The sequence below is a fragment of the Rhea americana genome, unplaced genomic scaffold (genome assembly GCF_003343005.1).
Source record: "Rhea americana isolate MKP2758 unplaced genomic scaffold, rheAme1 scaffold_1, whole genome shotgun sequence".
Taxonomy (NCBI): Eukaryota; Metazoa; Chordata; class Aves; order Rheiformes; family Rheidae; genus Rhea; species Rhea americana.
The window spans coordinates 6,956,253-6,979,374 of record NW_028185038.1 but is presented as its reverse complement, the minus strand read 5'-3'; the positions used below and the strand labels follow the sequence as shown (position 1 = coordinate 6,979,374).

Genomic DNA, 23,122 nt, shown 5'->3' with positions numbered 1-23,122 from the left:
CTTCTAAAAGATCAAAGGAAGACAATAGCAAAACAAAAATAATAGTTAYGGTCTTTTGAAAGAAAAATCTTAACTTCCAAGGGTAGCAGGCAACTGCCTTGCAGAGTAATCTTGTAATCATATAAGGGGAACAAATTGACTGGAATCCACTGATTAATAAAATCTGGCAGGAGGATTAGGGAAAACTTCTGAGTAATAGATGAAAATTTTAGATGATGAAAATTTTAGATGATGAAAAACTTTACAAAGACAAAAATGCCTTTGTAATTAAAAGTTGTCATTTTTGATCCTCTCTGAAGACTTCTCAGATGCTTATGGTGCATGAATACACAACAAAGTTATAGCTAAGTTGAAACTACAACAGGTACTTGCCTCCATCAACTGAATAATCTAGCAGCACTCCCTCCTTTCTGCAAGTTGGTCTGTGACATGTTGTCATGTTGTTTTCACTCCCAATTCTCCCCCAATACTGTAGAAATCTAAGGGTAAGCRCACTGGTGGTTACTCACAAAAAACATCTGTTAAAGGTATGCACAAATCAACAAGTTTGCTTTCTATTGGCAGATACACTGAAAATGTTTAAAATGACAACACTTTCAAGCAAGTGACACTGATCTACATACAAAGCTACGATTTCTAAAAACACTGCCTAATGATTCCTACAAAGCAGGCATATTTAAGAGTAAGCATGGGAATTTGGGTAATTAGTTTTCTGAGAGTGACTTCAAGCAAGGAAATGAGAGAATTAAATAAAATAATATTTTTTTCACTAGAACTCAAGGAAGGAAGGAAGGAAGGAAGTGTGAGAAAACAAGCAAAAAGTTTTGTGAAGATTTGCCTCCTCTGATGAAATGACAAAACACGTGGATGAGGAGAGAGCAGTGGTTGTTGTCTACTTTGATTCTAGCAAGACTTTCAACATGATCTCCTGCAGGGTCCTCGATTCCAAGTTGAGATATTACAGTTTATTTGGGTAGGCTATTAGATTGATGGAAAACTATCAGTTTTTTGGGGCTTTAAGGTTTGTACTCTGCCTCTAGTTACTAATGGACATCCTCAAGAGTCTATCCTGGGACCTATCCTGTTAAGTATCTTATATCAATAACCTGGAGGATGTGACAGCTGTCACCATCAAGTTTGTGGACAACATCAGATASGAGTGTTGATATACTTGAGGTCAGAACTGCCATTTAGGAGGACCTAGAAGGGCTAGAGGAATAGGCCAATAGGGCTCCTCTTCCTCCAAGGAAAGATGCCTCACTTGCTCACCCCTGTGGTATGTCCTTAAACCTTCCTCTGTGCTCACTGTCCTGGCAGGAGAACTATCCTTTTTGTTAAGGGTATTTTTCTGTCACAGTAATGAGTTGAAGCAACTCTTGGAGGGACCTCACAGACTCCACAGCCAGGAAGAGGTAAGTGGCAAGTGGTGGGATTTGGGTTGGGTGCAAGTTGGTGCTAGTGTTACTGAACCATTACCTTACCTTACCCTTGTCTGAGGGTGCCCTTTGGGTCTAAGGCTGGTGGTGTAAATATCTCCCTGTGTCACCACCAGGGTATAGCCACCAAGAGCTATTAGATATTCAGTGAATCCCATGCTTTCCTGGTTTTCAGTGAAAAGAAGTTTCCTCGGCCATTCTGCAGTACTAAATACTTTCCAATCGCTTCTCTAAAATCTTTATGAAAGCCTCCARTAAGGCATGTAAAGCACACAAATGCACTGAAAAACACCTATGGATTGCTGCAAACATCCTCCTTGCGAATGCCATGCGAACCTTCTTGAACATGGTATCAGATTAAATCCAATCCTTTCATAATTCAACTTTACTAGAAACAGTCTGCATTTCTGATATAAATATTTTTGGTAACTTTGTCATCTTAGMTTTCTTGTTTATTGACATGATCCCCAAAGCCTGTTACTTTCCATCCTGAATAAGCAAAAGCAGACACACTCTGCCCCCAGGACTCACCAATTTCCTAGCCCCTGCCAAGATGGCATGAAGCTAAGGCAGACAGTGATGCAGTCTCCAGCCCTGCAGAAACCGTACTAAGATTCTGAACGCAAATTGCCTACCGAGACTGCAAACTCTTTGACTTCTATTCACTGAGCAGCACAAGGGATATGACATAAATAACAAATGATAACTGAGCTCTCAGAGTTGAGTTAAAAATCCCTTGCTCATGGAAACAATGAGTAAAATGTATCATTGCCATCTTTGGATATATCTCCCTATCTTATGGAGATAACTCCGTATTTGTGGTGGCCCAGGATTTCTCTAAGCTGTATCATCTGCTGCTTTGTCAGAATTTCCCTGCTAAAAYGAATGTGACCAGATAATGCGTAGTAGTAACGTGACATACTTTGCACCCCGCAGGTCCAGATCTTGAGTGACAGCCTCCCTCACAGTTGCACCTCCAAAATACAAGGCTGTGTCTTCTGCTAGAATCCCACACTCAGTACAGGTACTTCCACCTTCTAAGGACATCCATAAATCTGGTTTAATTTCTTCATTGTCAAAGCGCTCTTTCAGGAAAGTCTGTAAAAAGGTGTATAACATAAAGCACAATCACAAGTAATTCTGATCTTAAGTCTTTCTGATGATCACAGCTGGAACTGACCTTCTAAACATGCTTAAAGGGCACAATGAACACTGTAAAGATTTTTTTTCCATTGTGACTGAAGGATTAGACATAATACCTTTCATCAGAGTTGCTCCTGAAATTAATATATTAAATGTGAAAATTCTTTAGGKCTAGATTTTAACATACTTGGGAGGTAATTCACCACACTAGAATTTGCATGCACAAATGAAYGGGTCTAATTAACAACTGTGGTTATTTAAAACTCCATAACACCACACCATAACATATTTAATATGCATGGGAGATACCGCTATTCTGTATTTTCTCCCCAGAAAAATTTGTACTGCAACGAAATTTTAGGGTTATTGTAGYGAACACGCTTCTATGCAACAGTCTGCACAAATATTTGCAGTAAAAAACATCTAGAATATATCTCTGATTTCCACTTACCTCCAGCTGTGCAGGGTATGAAGGGAATCCTAGCCTGAAGGAGAAAATAGTAAAATTCTCCTATACTTTAATAGAGCCAGGATTCTATCCCAAATGTTTTTAATGTGAGGAACACATTACTAATTAAAAATGGCAAACAGATAATGACATTTATTCATGTAATTAGTATCCCAAATGAAAAACAGAAGGTCTTAACAGTTAAATGACATGAAAACTGAAATGTTAAATAGTTATATTCTCTTAAGAGAGAATGCTGCTTAACCTATTGTTTCTGTGCAGCACGTACTTACTCTGTTCCCATCTGGTAATGAAAAGACGAAACAGCAAACCATGAATTTTTAAATAATTTGGAGTTCCTTACGTATTCTTTTCTACATATTTTAAATTTTCTAGATATTTTAAATTAGCAGCATTTAACTACATTTCACTCTCTTGTTGTATGATAACACTAGTAACAGCTAGGTGAATTAGTTTTATGTCAACTGAAGTTCAAGCCTTTTCTTGTGTTCCCTACTCTAATAAAGTCCTTCATGATAAAGATAAACTTGCTACAGATATTTATCAAATATGATCTTATGTGCAAGGGTGATCTTTTTCTAATGATAACCTAAGGATGAACAGGGAGCTTTATTAATGCAATATCTAAGAACAAGTGTGTCCATTGGCAAGTGTCCTGAAGCTGCTGTGATAGGTTTGTTGAAAAATTGGTAAGAGGGCTGGGCAGTTCAGGTCTGAAAAGCTGTTTGTATATCCTCAGACTGTCACGAATTAGAGCTAAATTTCCAGCATGATCAGTCTCCTGTTTCTCTCTTTCTCTCTTTCCCAGCAAAACATATGGCAAAGTTCATTCATTAAAAAATGCAGTAAAATTACCTTCAGTGTTTGGGTCAGGTAGCAGTTTGGACCCGAATACCCAGGATCACAGATGCATTGCTCTTTCAGGCAGTCTCCATGACCTCTACAGTTTTCTAAACAACCAGGGCCCAGATAGAAATTATCGATGGCCCACTGCATATCTGAGTATTTCTGGTAGAACCGAAACCTCACAGGGCTGTATATAAAGGAGGGAAGAAAAACAGATATATATAAAACAACTTTGCTCAAATGAGAGAAGGTAGATGAAACATGATATACTTATGAATGTGCTGTTATCCAGGCTTCTACAAATAGTATCTGGCAGCCTCTGTGGAAATTTCTTTTATGATATATCTATTTCTTCTTCTACATGCACGTACTACCTACAATACTTGGATGTATTCCAGCCACTGCTGAAGCTGGAATAAAGCTATTTTGGCTTTGGGAAGGTGAATTCATTTTTGGTTACACTTTCCGAGCAGAATGCTCAAAGAATATAATTAAGACATCTTCACTTGGAGAAAAAGACAAATGCTTTGCATATGGGCAGACCACTGCGGACAGTAAGGGTAATTTTTCACTCAGTGAGGTCGTAAATCTACTCTATAACTGAATACATCTGTCTGAACAGATTAAAACRTGCCGTACAGAAGCAGACTGAAGAGAGGCCACAATAACTTTGCCATTTGTTGGGCCCAAGATTCACGATCATTCAATGGAAAACGACCGTGCAACCTACGTAACGAACATTAACGCTGCTGGTCTGCACTTGCCTTGAAAGAAAACGAGCAGGCAAACGTATATCTTGTTCTGCTTTTCAGGATGTGTTGAACTGAACCCAAGACAAAATGAGTAGCTAATTCATACTTACTTGCCCACAAGGTTTTCAGGCAGCGAGTAAGTTACTCTTTTCCATCCTTTTGTGGGGAAGAAGACAGATGGCTGTGAAACACTCCCAGAACATTTTGGATCAGCTGGTAAACACTGAGGTACTAAATAACTCCAGCTAACACCAAAATCAGTGGAATACTGCACATGGACCTGATTTTGTGCAAGTTTTTCTGACGTTTTACATCCAACAGAAATCTAATAGAGAAGAGAGCGTAAGTAAATTGAAATTGACTGTGGTGGTGATTAGAGCTTAAAAAATGTTGCAAGCTGAAAACTGACTTCAGATTTTTGTTCGGAATTATGTCAGTAACGGTGCTTGCATGGTACTGGGCAGCTGCAGGTCTCATCAGTATTCCAGGATCCAACACAGGCACTGAATTCAAAGTTTCATTTTTCTCTAGTTACCTTATATTTTGGGATTTTTCAAGTTTTGTCACCTGTGCACCATACCCTAGTAGACCTGCACTGATGAAGTTATTCTTCCCTCCCATCACAACCCAAGGTCTGAATATCCCGGGGGAGAACGAATAATGAAGGCTGCTTGGCTCAGTTATGTCCAGTGGACCTTCTTTATGGGAGAGATGTGCAAAGGGCTCTAGCACCTTCCGTATGTAGGTTAGTATGTAGGTTAGTTATTTCTTCAGCTTAGGTAAATGGGCATATGAAAGGTGTTTCGTTGCAGGTTTGGTGTGAATGCATGCTGAGTTAAGAGCAAAGCTTGGCAAAAGCAGTATGCAAGGACACCAGCATCCATTACAGCCTGCTGGTGGGAGAAATGGTCATGGAGCAGCCTGCCTGAGCTCATGCACCACACAGGGATCTCTAATGAAATCTGGTCCCTCCAAGCATGGGGAAAAGTGAGTCATGTGCTACATTTGAGYGGCTTTCCCTTTACCAAACAGCTGTGACAAAATAGGCACCATATATGTGTAGTAAATCTCCTTATTACATGTTGGCCACACAGCTGTTGTGCTGAAGACGAGCACAGTGCCTGTGCACAACAGTCTGCAGTACCAAGGCTGACCAACCTGTGGTAGATRAGACAATAGAGGATGGACTAATAATAACACTTTTCCCTGCTGGGAGTGGCTTGCATGTTGGCTTATGCATCATCCTACCTCCCGAAAAATCTGCCTGACTACTTGAAACAAAATGGGGCTTACAATATTTATGTAGCAGACAGATTTTACCTTGAACTGCATAATCCAGCCGTCTGTAGGAGTCAGGTCATGAGTGACTGCATAAACCTCTCTGCCATCGTGGCTCCCACAGATCATGACACCATCAGGAGAATCACAAAATCTCTCAATTGAGCAATCATCGTGGAATAACCAGTGTTCATTCACTTGAAAATAAATGTGAATATCACTAACGTACAGTGACAACATGAGATAAGGAACTCAGTCAGGGAGCTACTAAAGATTCATGACTCAGTTTCTCAGTCTACRTAACTATTATTTATTATTGCTCCAGAGAATGTCAGCATTCCGTCTTTCCCATATATATTTATTATACTTAGTGCTCAAAGTACCTCTTACTACTCTCTTACATAAAGATTATAGAATTACTTTTAATGCATAAGAAGTAAGAATCTGAGACTTATTCAGAACATAAGGTTTTGTTGCACTGGACATTATAAGAGAACTTTCTAATGGGTATTGCTCATGTGACTGTCCAAATAATACCTCAGCAATGTTATTTCATAAGCCTGCTAAACATGCAGACATACTTCCTCTTTTACAAAATCTAGCTATAAGATATAACTTAACTTCCTTAAAGAATGTTTAAAAAAGTTAGGAAATATAAAACAATTAATCAGATTAAGAAATCTGCTTGGCAGAGCATTTTTTCATTCTTTTCTCTTTCCTTGAAGAGAAATTTATCTTCTGAGTAAATTCACTCATTAAAAAAAAAAAAAAAGTTTCATTATACGTTTTCTTTTTGCATTTTGTAAACTAAGAAAGAGCCCTTTCATGTTGTGCATGTCTATGGCATCTTTCCTACTGAGAYAAAGACTCAGAGGCCTGGAAAGATTTAGAAATCGCTGCACTGACTTCTTGCTGTTTAACTCCAATCCACATAAAACTTTTACCTGTAGTTTTGTCTTCCATAAACATGTCAAAGGCGATCCTCCCGGTGGGCCCTGCATCGGCGGGCGAGCGCTCGTGCTGCGGTAGCGGGGCGCTGCTGAAGGTGTCGAGCATCACAGTCCTCTGATCGGCCGAGCCCGAGATCAGCACGTTGTCGATAGCCCAGTCGTTCTGGTCCAGACCGTCGTGCTTGGGCTGCCACCAGCGGAAGCGGGTCCCCACCGTCTTGGCGTCGTAGGGAAGGAGGATGTTCACAAAGCTGCAGCACAACGCGGGAATAAGACATGTGAAAGCCATAGCAGGAATACGCTTCTAAGCACTCTGTGCCAGGTGTTTTCACCAGTCCACTTCTGTTGTCTCCTGGAGCAAACCGAAGTCGGGAAMGCAGGGAGAGGGACTTCTAGCCTACCTTCCCCTATGGGAGATCGACAAAACAAAAACCTTCCTCATGAGCCCCAGYGTCACCCCAGCACAAGGCCTCAGAGAGAGGTGGGGAGGGTCAACGGCCAGGCCAGGCAACGGGTTGAGTGACCTCATGGGCCCAACAATGCTTTAAGAGACCAAATCCAATGGTCCAGACTGGTATCTTGGATACCTGGATATCACCGGCAGCTTCTAGTGGTTTTAGATCGAGGCAGAGAACTGTASGCTGCAATGTTTTTTTATTAGTAAGTGAAATTTTGAAGTAAAATTAAGACTGCTATTTTCATCCTGGAGCCATTCATCAGATGGCAATGCTCCAGTACAGTTTTCTTATTTCCTTTACAACAGTAGATGAGAGTACATGTAAATATTTTGTCTAATTAAAGTGTCAGTGATTTCTTGGTGTATTTGAATAAAGCACCAGACAGTGGGTTCCCTCTCAGCCCGGTTTTCTATCATTCTGTGAAGTTACCAGTGGGGATAGAGCCTGAGCACGATTTGGGTCTCACCGAAGTCTGAAAGCAGGGCATGAGTGCAGTGCAGACCTCTTGATGGGCATATGCAGAAATTCAGCTTCTCCTCTCTACACCAGCCATTTCCTAACTAGTTCAAGCAGGGACCATCTGCTCTTGTCAGTAAGAAACTAGACTGCAAATGAGGAGAATCTTAAGCCTTAAAGAATAGGATGGACATCTTTTTAGAGTAGCTRTTCACTTATTTTCCCAGTAATATGCAATCATTTACAAATCTAACTGCCATGGACTCCTTATTACCCTTGTATTTCAGGCCTAAATATGATCATCAGGTGCTCAAGCACTTGCACTGAAGGTATTCATAAATGCTTGTAGGACTGGACAGGTCAAACTCTTAAAGATTTTTACATCCAAACCACAACATCAATAAATCAGACAGGTCCTTCTTGGACATTCAAGACCACTTCACCTTAGCACAGGATTTTTTTTTTTGCAGAAAAACACATCTACAAACCCAGGCTTGCTGAACTGATCATAGAAAATTTCCATTAAGAGGTTCCAGGTGATTCCACCATTCACAGAGTACTCCAGCAGGACACCTTGGTTCCGGTTATTGGGYGTTATCAGACATCCATACATGAAATAAAACTGGATGAATTCTGCAGTAGTGAGGTTCAAATCCACTGTAACTAACAGACGGCTGCAGCCCTTAAAAGCAATGAAAAAATATGACGATGAGAACATGAAAAGTAAAAGATTACACAGTCACTATTAATATAAATTCATTTTGTACAACTTTCAAAAATAATTGGAGAATTCTACAAATTACAACAGAGATAAAGCCACAACAGAGCAATAAATGACTTGCACAGAGAACACAGTTTCAGTTACATTTCATCTTAAACATACCTGCTGGGTATTCACACACACACTTGTACTTACAACTTGATATATTCATTATTAGCTACATCTTTGTGATGAGTACAAGAGCAGCAAAAATCCTCATCTCCAGTCTAAAACATGAGGTTTTTGACATAGAGTTAACAAATCACTTATTAATTACACAGTAGAAGTCTGAAATATGCAAACCATCAAATAGCAGAGCACGTCTATTATCTGTACATGCCCATAATCCCATATATACTTTGCACACTCTACTTAGTCTACTAGTTAGAGAGAGATGCTTACTAAGTGCTGTTGGAAGGATGGAGAGAGCTAATACTTCTGTTAGTTTATTTTAGAAAACATATTTCTGTTTGAACCTGATTATAAATATACAGGAAAGAAAGCTAAGACCATGAAGTTCACATATTTCTAAAACACTATTTTGTCCTTTTGTATAATACCTAGGTTACCCACAAGCAAACTGTAAGGCAGGAACTGTCTGAGTTACGTACCTATAGAGCAAAAATGAAATAAAACACGAAAACATGAAATTTTACTCCAAGGTTACGCTGAAAAAAGCCCAGTCATGGAGTATCTGAAGGACGAAGTTACACGTGGACTTATTTTCTATGAGCAAGTACAAGTTATGCACATGGAAATATATAGTTATTAATATATCTCTGTGATCAGATTAGAAGCTGCACCAAACTCCGATGCTCCGTGGAATTTATAAGTACTACGAAGAGCCTAATGATTAGTGCGTGGGACTGAACGTCTACGTATTCAGGCTGAGCTCTGCACACTATTGCTTATTTTCCAGGAAGCAGCGTAAGCAGGAACATGGCTCTCTACTTTCCCGAGTGTTTCTGGCGGTCACTAATCTGTAGGACCTGTTAGACTTTGACCTCCAGCCAGGCAACWGGTATCAGATTGTATATTTTTGTATTACACTCCTGTTTATTCCACTTTTTTTTACTCCTTCCCGTTTACACCATGGAAAGGCACAAGCCAGCCTCAGTGCTGCACACTAACCCCACTGAAGTGAAGAGCCATCCCGGAGGCCACTGCTCCGCAGACCGTGCTCAGCTTCCCGCCGTTCACCGTCAGCCAGTTCTGGTTAGATGGCGACCGGTTGAAGTTATCTTTCAGCTGGGTTGGAAGGGGTGTCTCTGGCTCATCGCAGTAAATCCCACCCCAGTGCTCATCGCACCTTTGGAGGAAAAAAAATGTAAAGTGAATTCAGCTGGAAATGGCTTTATGCAGCAGTTTCACCAGTCCCGTGTTAGTCCATAGTAGGGCGCAAGCCTAAAGGCTGTCTCCGTTCGACAAGTGTGTGCACTAGCACGCGCTTGGCTTAGGGAGGTTTCAAACTTCTGCCACTTTTTGAAGTTGTTGAACAAAAATAACATCAGGAAGGCTAGTATTATGTATGTGCTTTTCATTCAAGCTGATAATACAGAGTACACATCTAGCACAGAGTGCTATCAGTTAAATACATTGTACTTTGATAGGTAAACCTAAGAGAATATGCCAAGCCAAAGAAAGTCCTACTAGTGCTACATTTTCTGTCAAATTTAAGTAGATGGATATTTTCCTGTTGTTCCTTTTTACAATCCCCATTCTTTTTCTCCTGAAAAACCTTATAATGTCTCAAAGATTGGCTAGAAGCATGGAAATGTGTTCTGCTGCTATGCAAATTCCATCAGGGAGATTATCCCTGGGTGCTTCAGTGATTTAAGGACAGAGGACACTATAGTAATAGCCTGTTCTTCCACGGACTATATTTCAAACACAGTTGCAGTACAATTATACAACTATTCTCCCATTTCTCTTGCCATTGGTGGCTGGAAAAAAACAATACATCCATCTGGAAGATACTTTCCTGTTGCCAGAGATAAAAATTTACAAAGTCCTAACAGTTGTTTATTTAGCTCTGCAGGACTCCATGTTTGCTGTGGCACGGAAAGCTTGAAGATGGAGCCAGTCTGTATTCACAGGCAAATGCCACCACGGAGCAGAAGCATCAGACCACCGATGGAATGAGCACCAGTCCTGGGGCAGAGCTGGCGTCCGTTCTTCCTCTTGGCAGACCTGTCCCACCAGCAGCCCAGCTGCTCTGCACCCCGTGCCAGGATGTGAGGCTGGCATGGAGCAAAACCCACTCCAGGAACCACGGTCAGCTCCTCCTGGAGGGGCTCCAGGGCTGCACGGCCCTAGTGGCACATGCAGCCTCGAAGACGCCCTCCTTGCTGCTGCCGGAAGGGAGCTGCACTGCAAAGGAGGCAGCGGCACAGCTCGTGCATTGCCCTGGGGAACGGGCTTGCGGCAGCCCACGTGGCGGGCAAAGGGGCAGCGAACTGGCAGGGAAAAGCAGAGCCCATGGCAAGCAGCCCGCTCGCTTGCCCTTCCTCTTGACTCGTCTGTTCCCAAGTGGCCCCGATGCCCTGCAGTTTTAAAAGTGAAAGCCACCCTCCTTTTAAAAATTACCTCCCTTTCCTGCAGTTTCCTTAGAAACACTCACAGCTGAGGAGGAGGGAAACGTTACAGTGCTGTGTAGGACAGGGCAAAAACTGCACTTACACACAGTTGCCTTGCGTGCACTTGCCATGGCCGCTGCACATGTCTATACAGCCGTCCCCRATGTAGACGTTATCAATTGCCCATGTTTGCTGCTTATCAAAAGGAGCAGGCTGGTGCCAGCGGAAACGAGTTGCTTGAGACCTTTGGGAAAGAAAGGAAAATAGAAAGGTAATATTTCTAGCTAAGCTAATCTTTACTTTTGACTGAAAGAAAATTTCAGTCTTGAGGCTAGTGCTCCTGGAAGATTTATTTGACAACAGCACAACCCAAGACTGATTTGTGACAACCACAAAGCCCCCCCCAAAAGCCAGGAAGAGTGTTCCTGGATGCCAYGGTCCGCATTTTGCGAGCAGCAGGTATGGGCAGATGATCCTGCAGCTGGCCCTGCACGGAGTCCCCCCAGCTCGGCAGGGATCCAGGGCCTGTCCTGTCTGCCGCTGCAGCCCTCGGTGCTGCCACGCGGACGTGCTCGTCCTGTCCAGCTGTAGCAAAGCCAAACAGGTTTATGTGGTTTGACCAGCATGTAAATAGATGGAGGAGCCATCTGATTCCTGACATTTCTAATGGAAAGGAAGGTCCTCTCCACGAGTCTTAGGATAACATGGCAGATGACAGAAGCACAGAACGAAAAAGAGCATGAAAAATGACATTCTACAGTGATACTGGTCAACAAACAGCGAAGAGCGGTCCCCATGGCACTCTGGTTGTCTGTGGTCCTGTTGCCGTCTCTAGCACAGCAGAGGGAGGTTTAAGGTAGGATCTGTCTGTAGACAACCGGACGTTYACGGTGCGCTTCTCTCAGCCTTGAAGGGCAACGGGATGGATGGAAAGCAGGAAGCGGATCACGCAGACACATCGCAGGACAGAGTGTGGGTGCTCAGTGGTATGGTGAGAGCACGGGACGTGGGAAACGGATCCCCTCGAGAGCAAGGCAAGTCAGTCGTGTTTGGTGTGGTGAAGAAGAAGGTGGGAAGAAGAAGGTTGTGTGGCCAAAGAAGCCAGGAATCTCTGACTAGAGCTGTAACTGCTTCCTGGCTGGGTCCCGGCAAAATCCGAACCCAAAGGTTAGCTAGGAACTGGATCCTGGCTTTACAACGGCCCCATCCTCCCTATGGTGAGCTGAAGCAAAAGCCCGCACCAGAGGCAGCCCCGAATTCTTCATATTTCACCTCAAGTCTGAGCTTTATTGCTTCCACCCCAAAACTGGCTTGRCTGGACTCCTTCTCTATGAAGTCTCCTCACCGCTGCTAGGCAGTGTCGCTCTGCGCAGTGGGCTGCTTCCCCGGCGAGCCGCTGCYGTTCCTAGCTGGCGAGAGCACCTCATTCGGTGCTGGTGGGACCCGGCAATGTGTGACTCCGGCTTTGCAGCTTCCTCCCTCCCCGCCACTCAGAGCCTGGCTGGAAGCGTTAAGGAAGGGTCTATGATGTGATCCTAATTCCTTGCAGTAGGCTGTTTTCTTTCTTTTCTTTCTTTCTTTTTTTTTTTTTTTTGATTAAAGGTGAAATTTAACTCCTTATTCAAACACCTTGCTCTGATGCAGCTGTCTGTGTGAATTAAGCGTCTTAGCTCCCAAACCAGATGATGGAAATCTAGCCAAAACAGGCAGCGGACTCCAAATAGGTAYGCAGCTCACTCAGCAGTATACATCTACATTTGAATAGCTGAGCTTCTATAACTGTTCAAAAACACCATGTAAAATTCAAGCTGGTCCATGTTTTGTCATACAGCACTAGATGGCAGCATCGAACTTTGCATAGTTGGTTTGTTTTGAAGCTCAGGAAGAAATCATGATTATTTTAAGCTCYGAAACAAATTAACAGCAAAATCCCCCAAATTTATTCAGCATAAAACCAGAACTTTTATGATAAGGTCAATCTTATTCTGTGAAGCAGCACCTATATTGCACACTGGTGACTTAAGGTTTGGCACTCTACTGACAATTTATGGAGCTGATGCTTCTGGGAGAAGTTTTGTGTTTGGCTCTGCATTTCCAAGCCAGCTCTGAGACTAACATAAAACATAACTGTTCATTACCTCCTACATGCCACAGCTTATACAGCACTCTGGGGTACAGCTGTGCAAGTATGGGTGCTGGGCGCCAGGCAAAATTATTGACTAGGTAGCATACAGGTCCCTAAAATACACAGGTACGAACAGGCAGAAACATACACCTGCTATTACAAGGTTTGAAATARTAAAACAGCATAAAATGTATGTAGATTAAAGTGCCTATTAGCAGCACTATTCCTTATTCTAAAGCTTATCTTCTCCCTTGCTTATGAGCTAATATTGTAATAACCTCTCTCACGCAATCCTTATCTTAACTCCTTTGAGATATGTGATGACATGGGCTGAGAATTGTAGTTATTGGATAGGATGGTAGAGCAATTTTTGCCTCAATTGGGGCATCAGACTTCTACCTTAGAAACAGAAGGTGTCAAAAAATTCAGTCTTAAAAGCACAGTTATTTATAAAACTGAATTAATCTCAGGCTGTAGGTTCCTTTCAGGTCYGAATTTAATTGGCTCGGAACACCAACCCAGTCTTGATTTAACCTTTTCAGCCTAGAAAGYCCTTCCTGAAGACAAATTTACAGACATTATACATGGACTGTTGGGGTAATGGATTTTGCAGACAATATATGGTGAAGCAGTACAAAAGGGTAACCAGAGAAGAAGAGATCAATGCTGACAAGTCCTAAAAAAGTACTATTACCTGACATAAAGCACTGCAGTGAAGATAGGGAAACAGTCTAGACGCCAAAGACAATTAGTAATAGAACACGGAATTTTCCACTACTAGTTCCCAAACTTACGGCAACTGCATCAGTGCTTGGTACATTTTTTAAAAAGCAAAGGTCAGTGCTTCCGAACTTTCATGTGCATTAGTTTGCTGCTTTTGCAACAATCTTATCAAAGAGACAGGATATAGCTGTACTGTCACTACTCTTGTGCCTGCAGCGAATTCAGCATACGCTGAGTGGGGCTAGGCAAGAGGAGCAATGCTGCGGAGTGAAGCAGGCGGTGCTGAGGGCCTGACATCCAGGTTTGGACTAGCTGCAGAGCAGCCTTGCGGGCTGAACACCCATTTGTGGTAGGAGGGCCTCTTCCAGTTTTGTTTCACCCCAAAGGAATCTGTGTTCTCCAAGACCACCTCCTGATGCGGACGTAAGCGTAAGCTGGGACAGCTGGGAGATTTGCTGCCAAAGCAGGTTTCTGATTCACACTGAACACTAAGGTAGACATAGCCTTAAGAGTTACCATGCACACTCAGCTGAGCACGGGCACCACCGGTGGTGTGGCTGGGACAGCAGGGATCTCAGATCCTCTCCTGTGCCAGTGCAGTAAACAGGGAGGGGAACACAGGGTCTGGTGCATGACTGCTGACTCTGTTGGGTTAGCTGTTTGTGTGCCTCCCAGCACTGCTCTGGCCTGAGGCACCAGCACTGTCCTGGACAACGCTTCAGCAGGCACTAAGGTCAGTGCAAAGCAGYGGCTCTTTCTAGGAGGGAGCTTGCATGAGGCCACCCGGTTCTGGGGAGGAAGAGCATTTGCTCATTTGGATACAAGATCTGTTGTACCACTTGCCCTTAAAGACAAAGACTGGCCTAGCATGGACATAGTAAATGTGGTCAGAAACCCCCGCCTGAGAAGCTGCTCGTGCATGGCACTATTGCATCTTTGCAGGCAAGCAAGTGCATGGTGTTACTGAAGGTTTTACATCAGCAAAGGTAACAGACTACACAGGGACCAGGCACRTTTGGTACCACTGCGAAACAGGTACATCAAGAAGGACATAGACTGCAATTCTGAATTACCAGCTATCACTACATGGATCATTTTGGACAAAATTTCAGGYAGTTTTCAGGGCATCATAGTGAAATGTTTCCCTGACAGTGCTACCACTAGCACTGTCAGTGCCGAACAGCTCCTTTCGCTGCGCAACACACTACTTCCCAACAACCGCCGCAATTCTTCCTTCCTTCCCCCAAAACAAAAGAATGTACAAGAGGAAGAGGAGGTGAAAATGGGGCTTGTACAAAAACAATGACGAGAGTGTGAAAGTCGAGACAGACACAGAGGATACAAAGAATGTACAGAAAAACAAGAAGCCTAAAAAAGTTACTTTTAAAACACTAGTCCGTAGCCAACAACAGCAAGAACAGGATGCAGGTGAGGATTCAGACAATAGAATTAGCCAATAACCACCAAAACAAACTGAATTTTGTGACGATGACAATAACATTTGATTCTTTAAAAAGTTCTCCCTGCCCCTGCCCCTCCCAGGAGACAACAGAGAAGGTTCCCCTTGCCTTGTAAGTGAACCACAAGACATCTCTTGACCTCTTTTACCCATGTAGAGGCTCACCAGAATATCCACTRTGCATTCCAGCATGTTCAAGTTATTGAAATTTAGCACCTCCTGAGACAAAAAAGATGCCTTGGAGGATGAGGAAGAGTTAAAGCAAGGGCCCATCTCACATACAGTGGCCAACAGAGCTGCAGAGCACAGGAYTGTAATGGGGGCGCATGATTAGGAAACCTAAGGAAATCAGCGTGTTTATTCCTTCCAGAGAAGAAGCAAATTTTATTCCCATCTCAAACTGCACTTCTGCCACGGTCACACAAAAGAGATAATTGTAGGATACCCTAGAGAGGAAGGATGTACATCGTAATTGTTCTCTAGCTGCTTTTTCCAATTGTGGTGGTTTAAAATATAGTAAGTATAAAGGAATTTCCTATCTCTAGATAACAAGCAAACAAAAAAGGGAAATGCACATAGTAGTTCTGCAATCTTTAGGCAAAGCAGGAGGATAGGGGTTCATTTATCTGTATGGTCACTGTATATATGGACTGAACAAAAAGAACAAAAATGGTAATGTTCATCTATTTTAAYACTATGATATCAAACCTCAGTACATAGTTACGCATTTAGATTAATTCTGCAGAAAACCAGTGGGAGATACCTAGTATAGGGTGGTAGAGGCAAAGTAATCCTGGTCCATTTGTTGAAAGTGTCTGACACCAGAATCCTCTGGAGATGGTTCCTGCTGCACTCTACGTTAGTGGGAAGACAGTCTCTCAAAATCGGGTGCCAGGTCAGTCCAAGATCCACTGAATATTCCAGTTCAATAGCTAAGGGTGGAAAGACAACACGTTAGCTAATTTAGAGGCTTACATCCTTAGGTCCTCAGTAACCTGGTAAGCCTGTAGACCTTTAGTAACAAGTCTACGCTATTTTGACAAAATAACCACTTGAAACTTTTCAAACCATTGTGTCTAAAACGTGAAGATCCCCCCCCCGCCAGTGGCAAGGTTACAAGACATGAAATGTTGCTGAGCAGGTGTAACTAAGGAGAAGGCTGCAGTACACCTATGTACCAGCCACCTAACTCAGAGGAGCTCCACCAAAGACAAGCAATGTCAGGTTGCCGTGATGAAGTCAAGCCAATTTTTGTAGCTGCAGCATGCAAGAAAGTGATGTGACAGCATCATGACCAGCAAATTCTGCATTTCTCAGGCTGAAGGATGAGTTCTGGCTCGATGTGACCTTTGTGTAAGTCAGAGTAACTCTCAAATTCAAATTTCTGGATTTGTAACAAGATCCAGAAGTCACTCTTCCACATCAGTTGAGACCAGCTCAGTTTAGTATCCAGCATAAACAGTTTTAAACTGAGTTTGTCAGTGAGCTTGCTTTCACTCAAACATAATCTAGATATATTATACTAATGTATTCATTTCTCATCAGTTCCACTGTTTTGCTGTTCATGGCTTATAAATTTTTATTACGAAAATAAAGGGTAGTCAAGCTCACTAAATACTTCAGCTTAAACTTTTATGTAGCCATTAAAAAGCAAATAATAAAGGCGCAGATCTGTAACTTTACATAAATGTCCCAGCTGCCAAGCATTCTGGTGGTGTAAAAGATGGAGCATGGTTGCAGTGGCAGTAGTGGTAAAACTACTAGCTTTTTTGATTACTACAGGCCTGTTTCTTCTATCCTCATGCACAGAGGATGACCATGAATCGGTCAGCCAGTCCTACTCAACTTGTCAGCCCAGAACACCGTGTTACATAAATACAGCACAAGTGGATGCAAACAAGGGTAAGTGGGTATTTAATGATAAATCTTGATCTCCAAAACGAAACGCTTTCCTCACCGTAACTGGAAGCATCATTAGTTAATGTTCTGTCTAATTTCATACAGAGTTAAGATAATGTWAAATGTAGTAGACGAAGAAACCAAATAGAAGGAACAGTTTCTTTGCTGGTATATAACTAAGCTGTCCAAACACTCTTAAACTTAACAGACATGACCATAGGGATGTTGTAGTGGTTTTAAGACTAAAAGAAAAACAAAGTTCTTAAGCAYGTGAGTAAAATATCTCATTTACTTCCAGGTAAGTTACTTTAGAGACTTAGTGTAAAACTATTTTTCTATTTTTCTGTGGAATCCAGAGGAATAGACCTCAACTTCATGAATGTGCACATGCTGTTTGCTGCACCATATTACATTCCACTGCTCCTAAAAATCTGTACCCCAAAACTGTAGGCTAAAAGAATGTAAGATGTACAAACAAGCATTCAAAAGCTAGGAATACCCATTTTTGAGTATTTTAAAATTCACATAATAATGGAATCTTTAGTTACATGATTTTCTTAATTTTTTCTGTATGATTGTTGGCATAATCCATGCWTTTTTTTATATATGTATTTATGTGTCTATATATATATGCGTGTGTGTGTGCATAGATACATGTACACACTTACACACATTTATATATGTATATATGAATATAGTTATTATTTCATATGGATGATACAAATTTTTGTATTCGATCCTGACTTGTGTCAATGTATGCTGACATAAATGATTTCTTCGTTATACATGTACAAGTGAGACCTGAACTGAGACATCATGAAAAATGCAAACTCACCAAACAAGAAATATGTGTTGCCAACACCCAACCACTTATTTTCAGAATTACAATATCATCTCAAGAAGAAGGATTAGGTTRATGTTATGTTATGTTAAACGGATTTGAGTAAGACAGCCGTTAGTCTTCTCCTAAATGTGTTATGGGAATGTGTTTTGGATAGCAACTTAAATGCCTGGAGGGAAGAACTTATCGAACACCTTACTTTGTCCTAGGCTTCAGACACCAACAATAAATGCTGAAATTGCAATTCCTGTTAGAAACACGCAGATTTCCTTTGTTTCTCAGCTTTTTTGTTATGACGGATAATGGAATCAGAAAACAGGAGAACTTTCCTGTCCAAGAGAAGAACAGGAAGGGCATGATACACTAAGAAGTCATTACCRTAACAGGACTCTGTGACAGAGCAGGATGCTGCAAAATCTATTTGCAAGAAAGAGTCTTCATTGACAACGATGTCAGTGGTGACAACGTAGCGGGTGCTAGCTTTCTCGATGAATACTAAAGCATCCCCGGTAGACCCACAGACGGGCATCTTTGTCCCACCAGGATGGAGCAGCCACTTTCTACTATCCAGTGTAGTGAAATCATCTTCTAATACTGTATTACCAGAGATGTTTCCTCCAATAAGAATCTGAAACGTTAAGAAAGGAACTGTTATTAAAAAAAAAAAAAAAAAGGTTCAGACTCTTCACATACTCTTACATGTCCTAGAATCCTAGGGAGGAAAAGATGTATTGACCTACATGTATATACTCTGCTTGCCCCAAATGAACAAATTTGCTTTGTAAAGAGTTCATGTTATGAGGAAAAGGAATAGTTTTTCCTATAAAGGGATCCTCAAGTGACTGGCTCAGCAGTAAAAATCTAAAGTTCAGGGAGCTGAACTTGGGTGAAGTAAAACTACTCAAAAGAAAAAATGTTGATAAGAGCAAAATGATTATATTGTTATTTTTCCCACTGACTGTTCAGTTGTACTCTAATGCRCTACTATCAGAGAGCATCGGCATGATGATTTGTGTTATGCATTGACTTCAATTAACCAGCATTTTACTATTCAGCTGGAAGCAGGGTAGAAATAATTTTAATTTGTTATTCTGAATTCAGTTTTTGATTGTTCTGAAATAATGTAACTAGCTACATTCAATGAAGATACAGGAATGAAAGAATAAGGATTTTTTCAATTTTAAATGATGGGAAGGGGTTTAAARCAATGGAAAGGAATATTTTGTAACCCTGTTATTAAACATGGCTGGGAGCTCAGTATCTGGGTATTTCCAAAGACTTGTACCAATTATTATAGAAAACATCCACAAATATTGAAGAAAATTGACCTTGGACCATCCAACAACACTACTTCGAATGCAATGACTTTAGTGGAGTTTCTTCGGATTTATACCAATTCATAAAAAGTAATTTCTGGAATACTTATAGAAATAAAAAGCATTTTGGTTGGCCCAGTGAAATGACATACATCGACATTATGGGAAACATTAAGACTGAAGATATTCTAAAATTATATTAAAAAAACCTCTAGCAGGTTACTTACCTGATCGATTACCCATGGACTGTAGAAATGCCCGTTCTCAGATGGCTGCCACCAGCGAAGTCGAGTGGAGCCGGAACGAGCCTTCAGGGGAATTTCTAGGGCAATGTATCGGCCCACGTTGCTCGAGTTGCTGAAGAGGAACTCCTGAAGAAGGCTCCAGGTGAGGCCACCGTTGAGTGAGTACTGTAAAAGCACCGGTTGGCTTCTAGGGTCTGGGACCCCCTTTCCGCATCCCAGTCTCATGAAGAACTGCACAAATCTGACAGTGGGAGCAATTACGGTAAAAATTTTTTTTTCTGGAACATACTAGATAATCAACCAAGGAGGCTTAAACTTCGTCCAAGTCAGTTTTGTTTCATTCGTTTACCCTGGGGGACATTATGCCAATATAATATTTGGATTATAGACTCGGTAGCTATATGAAGATTTGCCAGCTCAAGACTTCCTAATTTGAATATTCTTATTTCTGTCTATTGAGTAGCCCAGTGATTCCTTGGTATAAGGCTCAGCTTTCGGAGATCTTGTGATTTCCTTTCCAAAGCCTCCAGAACGTAAGTAAACAGCCAGGTGGGCTGGCTACAGCTCGTTCTGCCTGCGTGGAAGTCCGCCAGGTAGAAGGAGCTGAACAAAGCCCGTCATTCACGTTTTGAGCTTTTGTCTGCGTAGCAGATGCTGCTGCAAATATCAGAAACATAATCCTGCGTGAAATTCTTATCCTGTAGCCTGCGAACACAGATTTTGGTGGCAGAAAGGCAACGATGCCTTAGGTAGATCAGGATTTGCTATGAATTTACTGAAATGCTTCTATTTAAARTAAGCATCCACTGGCAGGATTTAGATAAAATCTGGACAGGTGAACAAAATACATTTCACTGTCAGGGATGATTTTGTCCGTTTGCCTGAATGGTCAAACGCGCTGGCTTCCCTGAAGCCAATACGAGAACACCAAGGGACACGAGCGGTTTCATCCTCTTTTTAACCGGCTGCTCCAAAGAGGGACAACAGGCCTGGATTAAACTGGGAAATTCTTCCTGTTAGCTGCTGCTTATAAGCAGCACTCTGCTGCACACGGAGTGGAGGGAAGTGCTCTTGTAATGGTATTTACCTACCTGACTCACAGGGCTATTACAAGTATTAATTCATGTTTGCACAGCTTTTGCACAGCCTTAACGTGTTGTATCTGTTCTAATTATTATTGCATTAGTGCTGCCTGGCTCCCGGTTAAATGCAGCGCTGCGTCTCGAGTTTCGTGTCAGAGGCCTTACTCTGTTTCGATCTGCAGGCAGATCTGCTGGGAGTGGAGGCTGCAAGTGCTGCTGAGGAGACCCAGCTCCCGTAAGACACCGTACCAGCAAGTCAATTAATTCCAGAGCTCGCTGCGACTCGTGGTTTCTGTTTGTGCTATATATAACTTCTTTCACTATAGATTATATCCAGCTCTGTGTCCCAGACATAACGTATTGCCTGTGCTATAAAGAAACACTGGGGACCCTCGTGGATCAACATATCAACTGTAATGGATTGGATTTACTGCTGGCAAGTCTCTGTTCCTCTGCAGATTCRCTTTGACATTCACCATGCAATTTAAAGGAAATAAACCCAGGTGACCTTGTCTCTGCTGATCTGCTCTCTACAGATTGCTATTCTTTTATCTGAATTTTTTATTAATAAAGTAATAGTCCAGTCAGACATAGGTAACCTAAAAAGTTGTACAGATTAAAAAGTAATTTTAAGCTTCTCTTTTCCAAATCCACAGATATTTTTGGAAAGGTTCTACCTATTATGACATAGAAAATCAAARTTTTTGTGTAGCTGCAGTAGCACCAGAAGATGAGGATATTCTTCTAGTAACTCAGAACTGAAAAGGGTTTGATCAACTGTGATACTTAAAATATACTGTCCCCACTGATATTTCACACTGTGTAGTTTCAACTCCCGGCACCTCCATAATACACTGGCCCTTATGTTAAATTCTTCAAAATACACACTTGAGGAGACAGGATACTGGATTAGAGAGTCCACTTAATTTAAATTCCCGATGTTTGCAGATCAAAGTATTGCAGGGGGTCTGCTGAGAAGAAGGGAGGCTTTTAATGTGATCACCGAGCCTAGTTCTCTTTAAAAGAGCTGTTAGAAACTCTGGTTCTCTTCATTTCTGGCATAAACTGATACTACTCCAGGTTCTTTGTGGAACTTCYCATGTCTGTGCCAAAGCCAAACCTSTGGTGGCTCTTTGCAGGTGGCCTACAGAATCAGCCTGGAAATTTAGAAAATCCCAGTGCAATTGCTTTGGGATGTTAAGAGAACAGCCACCAGCAATGAGTTTAGAGTCTACCTGGCTGTTTAGAAGAGAATATACAGTTATTWGGTGAACATTTTTCATAGCATATACATATGTTTTTCTTTTATTTGCATCGGAGTTGTTTAATGTCATGTAACACTCCAAGGTCAATATATGCAAATCCAGCTACAGACTGTCATGGAGAAGAGATCAATGACAGTTCTTTGAACATGAGCGAGAAGGAAAATATGTCATTTAGTCTAATGGAGCTACTTACAAATCTCATATTTTTTAATAAATGATCTTTAAATTTCAAAACAGCCTAGGAAATCAAATTACTATAGAAGTATTGATGTTCATGCTGACCAAGTTCTGAAAAGTTTGCTTTGAGTAATCTCACAAATTCAGTACAGGGACCTCTAATATTACCCTTTACTGAAGGTTAGCTAATTGCTTGTCTAAAAATGTAATAGTTAGAAATTAAGCATCTGTATTGGCTATGAGGCTCTGCAATGAAATCATTATTAAAGCTGTAATGCTAAAGAAGAYGAGTCAAAAGGAGATGAAGTGTCTATGAAAGTGTTTCCCACAGAACACTAGAGAGGAGTAGTGTGTTTGCAAGAGATCAGTAGGAAAGTCTTAGAGCAAATACAATCTCTCAGAAATAATAACGCAAGAATATAAGCTAAGCTACTGAGTAAATCAGAAAACATTGGCCGTTTGTTAGTTTGCACACAATTAGGACGTGACTTAATTTGCCCTGGCATAACTTCTTTATGTGGCTTGCATAGCATTTCTCCCTCATCAAATATGTCCTCTGCAGGCCATAATAATACTGCRCAATCTCGAAGTACACTAAAAATATTTTTCAATAGCTATGCTCAGCACGGCTGGTGACAACTTGATGGGGATTTCTCAGTGAATTATTGGAAACAAATGTGCACAATAAGAAGAAATTAAGCTTCAGAAATTAAGGAATTATGAGATGATGAATGTAACAGTTACACTGGCAGCAGATACTCCTGCTTCAGCAATGACTCATAGTACAACAAACTGTAGGACAAATGGAGCGTGTGACAAACAACCAGTTTTCATGTTCTGCATTTAAGAAATAAAATACTTGCATA

General features: G+C 41.5%; 1 protein-coding gene across 1 annotated transcript in view; it reads right to left on the bottom strand.

Annotated features, from left to right (window-relative positions):
- Positions 1-23,122, bottom strand: part of RELN (reelin) — a gene marked incomplete at its 5' end in the record, with an annotated part of 298,722 nt that overhangs the window by 21,011 nt on the left and 254,589 nt on the right. The window contains 12 exons of the mRNA XM_085298374.1: positions 373-479; positions 2,359-2,534; positions 3,904-4,081; positions 4,757-4,971; positions 5,967-6,121; positions 6,869-7,125; positions 8,277-8,470; positions 9,680-9,857; positions 11,228-11,368; positions 16,195-16,363; positions 18,550-18,799; positions 19,715-19,973. Of these exons, the coding sequence (XP_085154500.1) occupies positions 373-479; positions 2,359-2,534; positions 3,904-4,081; positions 4,757-4,971; positions 5,967-6,121; positions 6,869-7,125; positions 8,277-8,470; positions 9,680-9,857; positions 11,228-11,368; positions 16,195-16,363; positions 18,550-18,799; positions 19,715-19,973 (2,279 nt within the window). The remainder of the gene's footprint in view (positions 1-372; positions 480-2,358; positions 2,535-3,903; positions 4,082-4,756; positions 4,972-5,966; positions 6,122-6,868; positions 7,126-8,276; positions 8,471-9,679; positions 9,858-11,227; positions 11,369-16,194; positions 16,364-18,549; positions 18,800-19,714; positions 19,974-23,122) is intronic.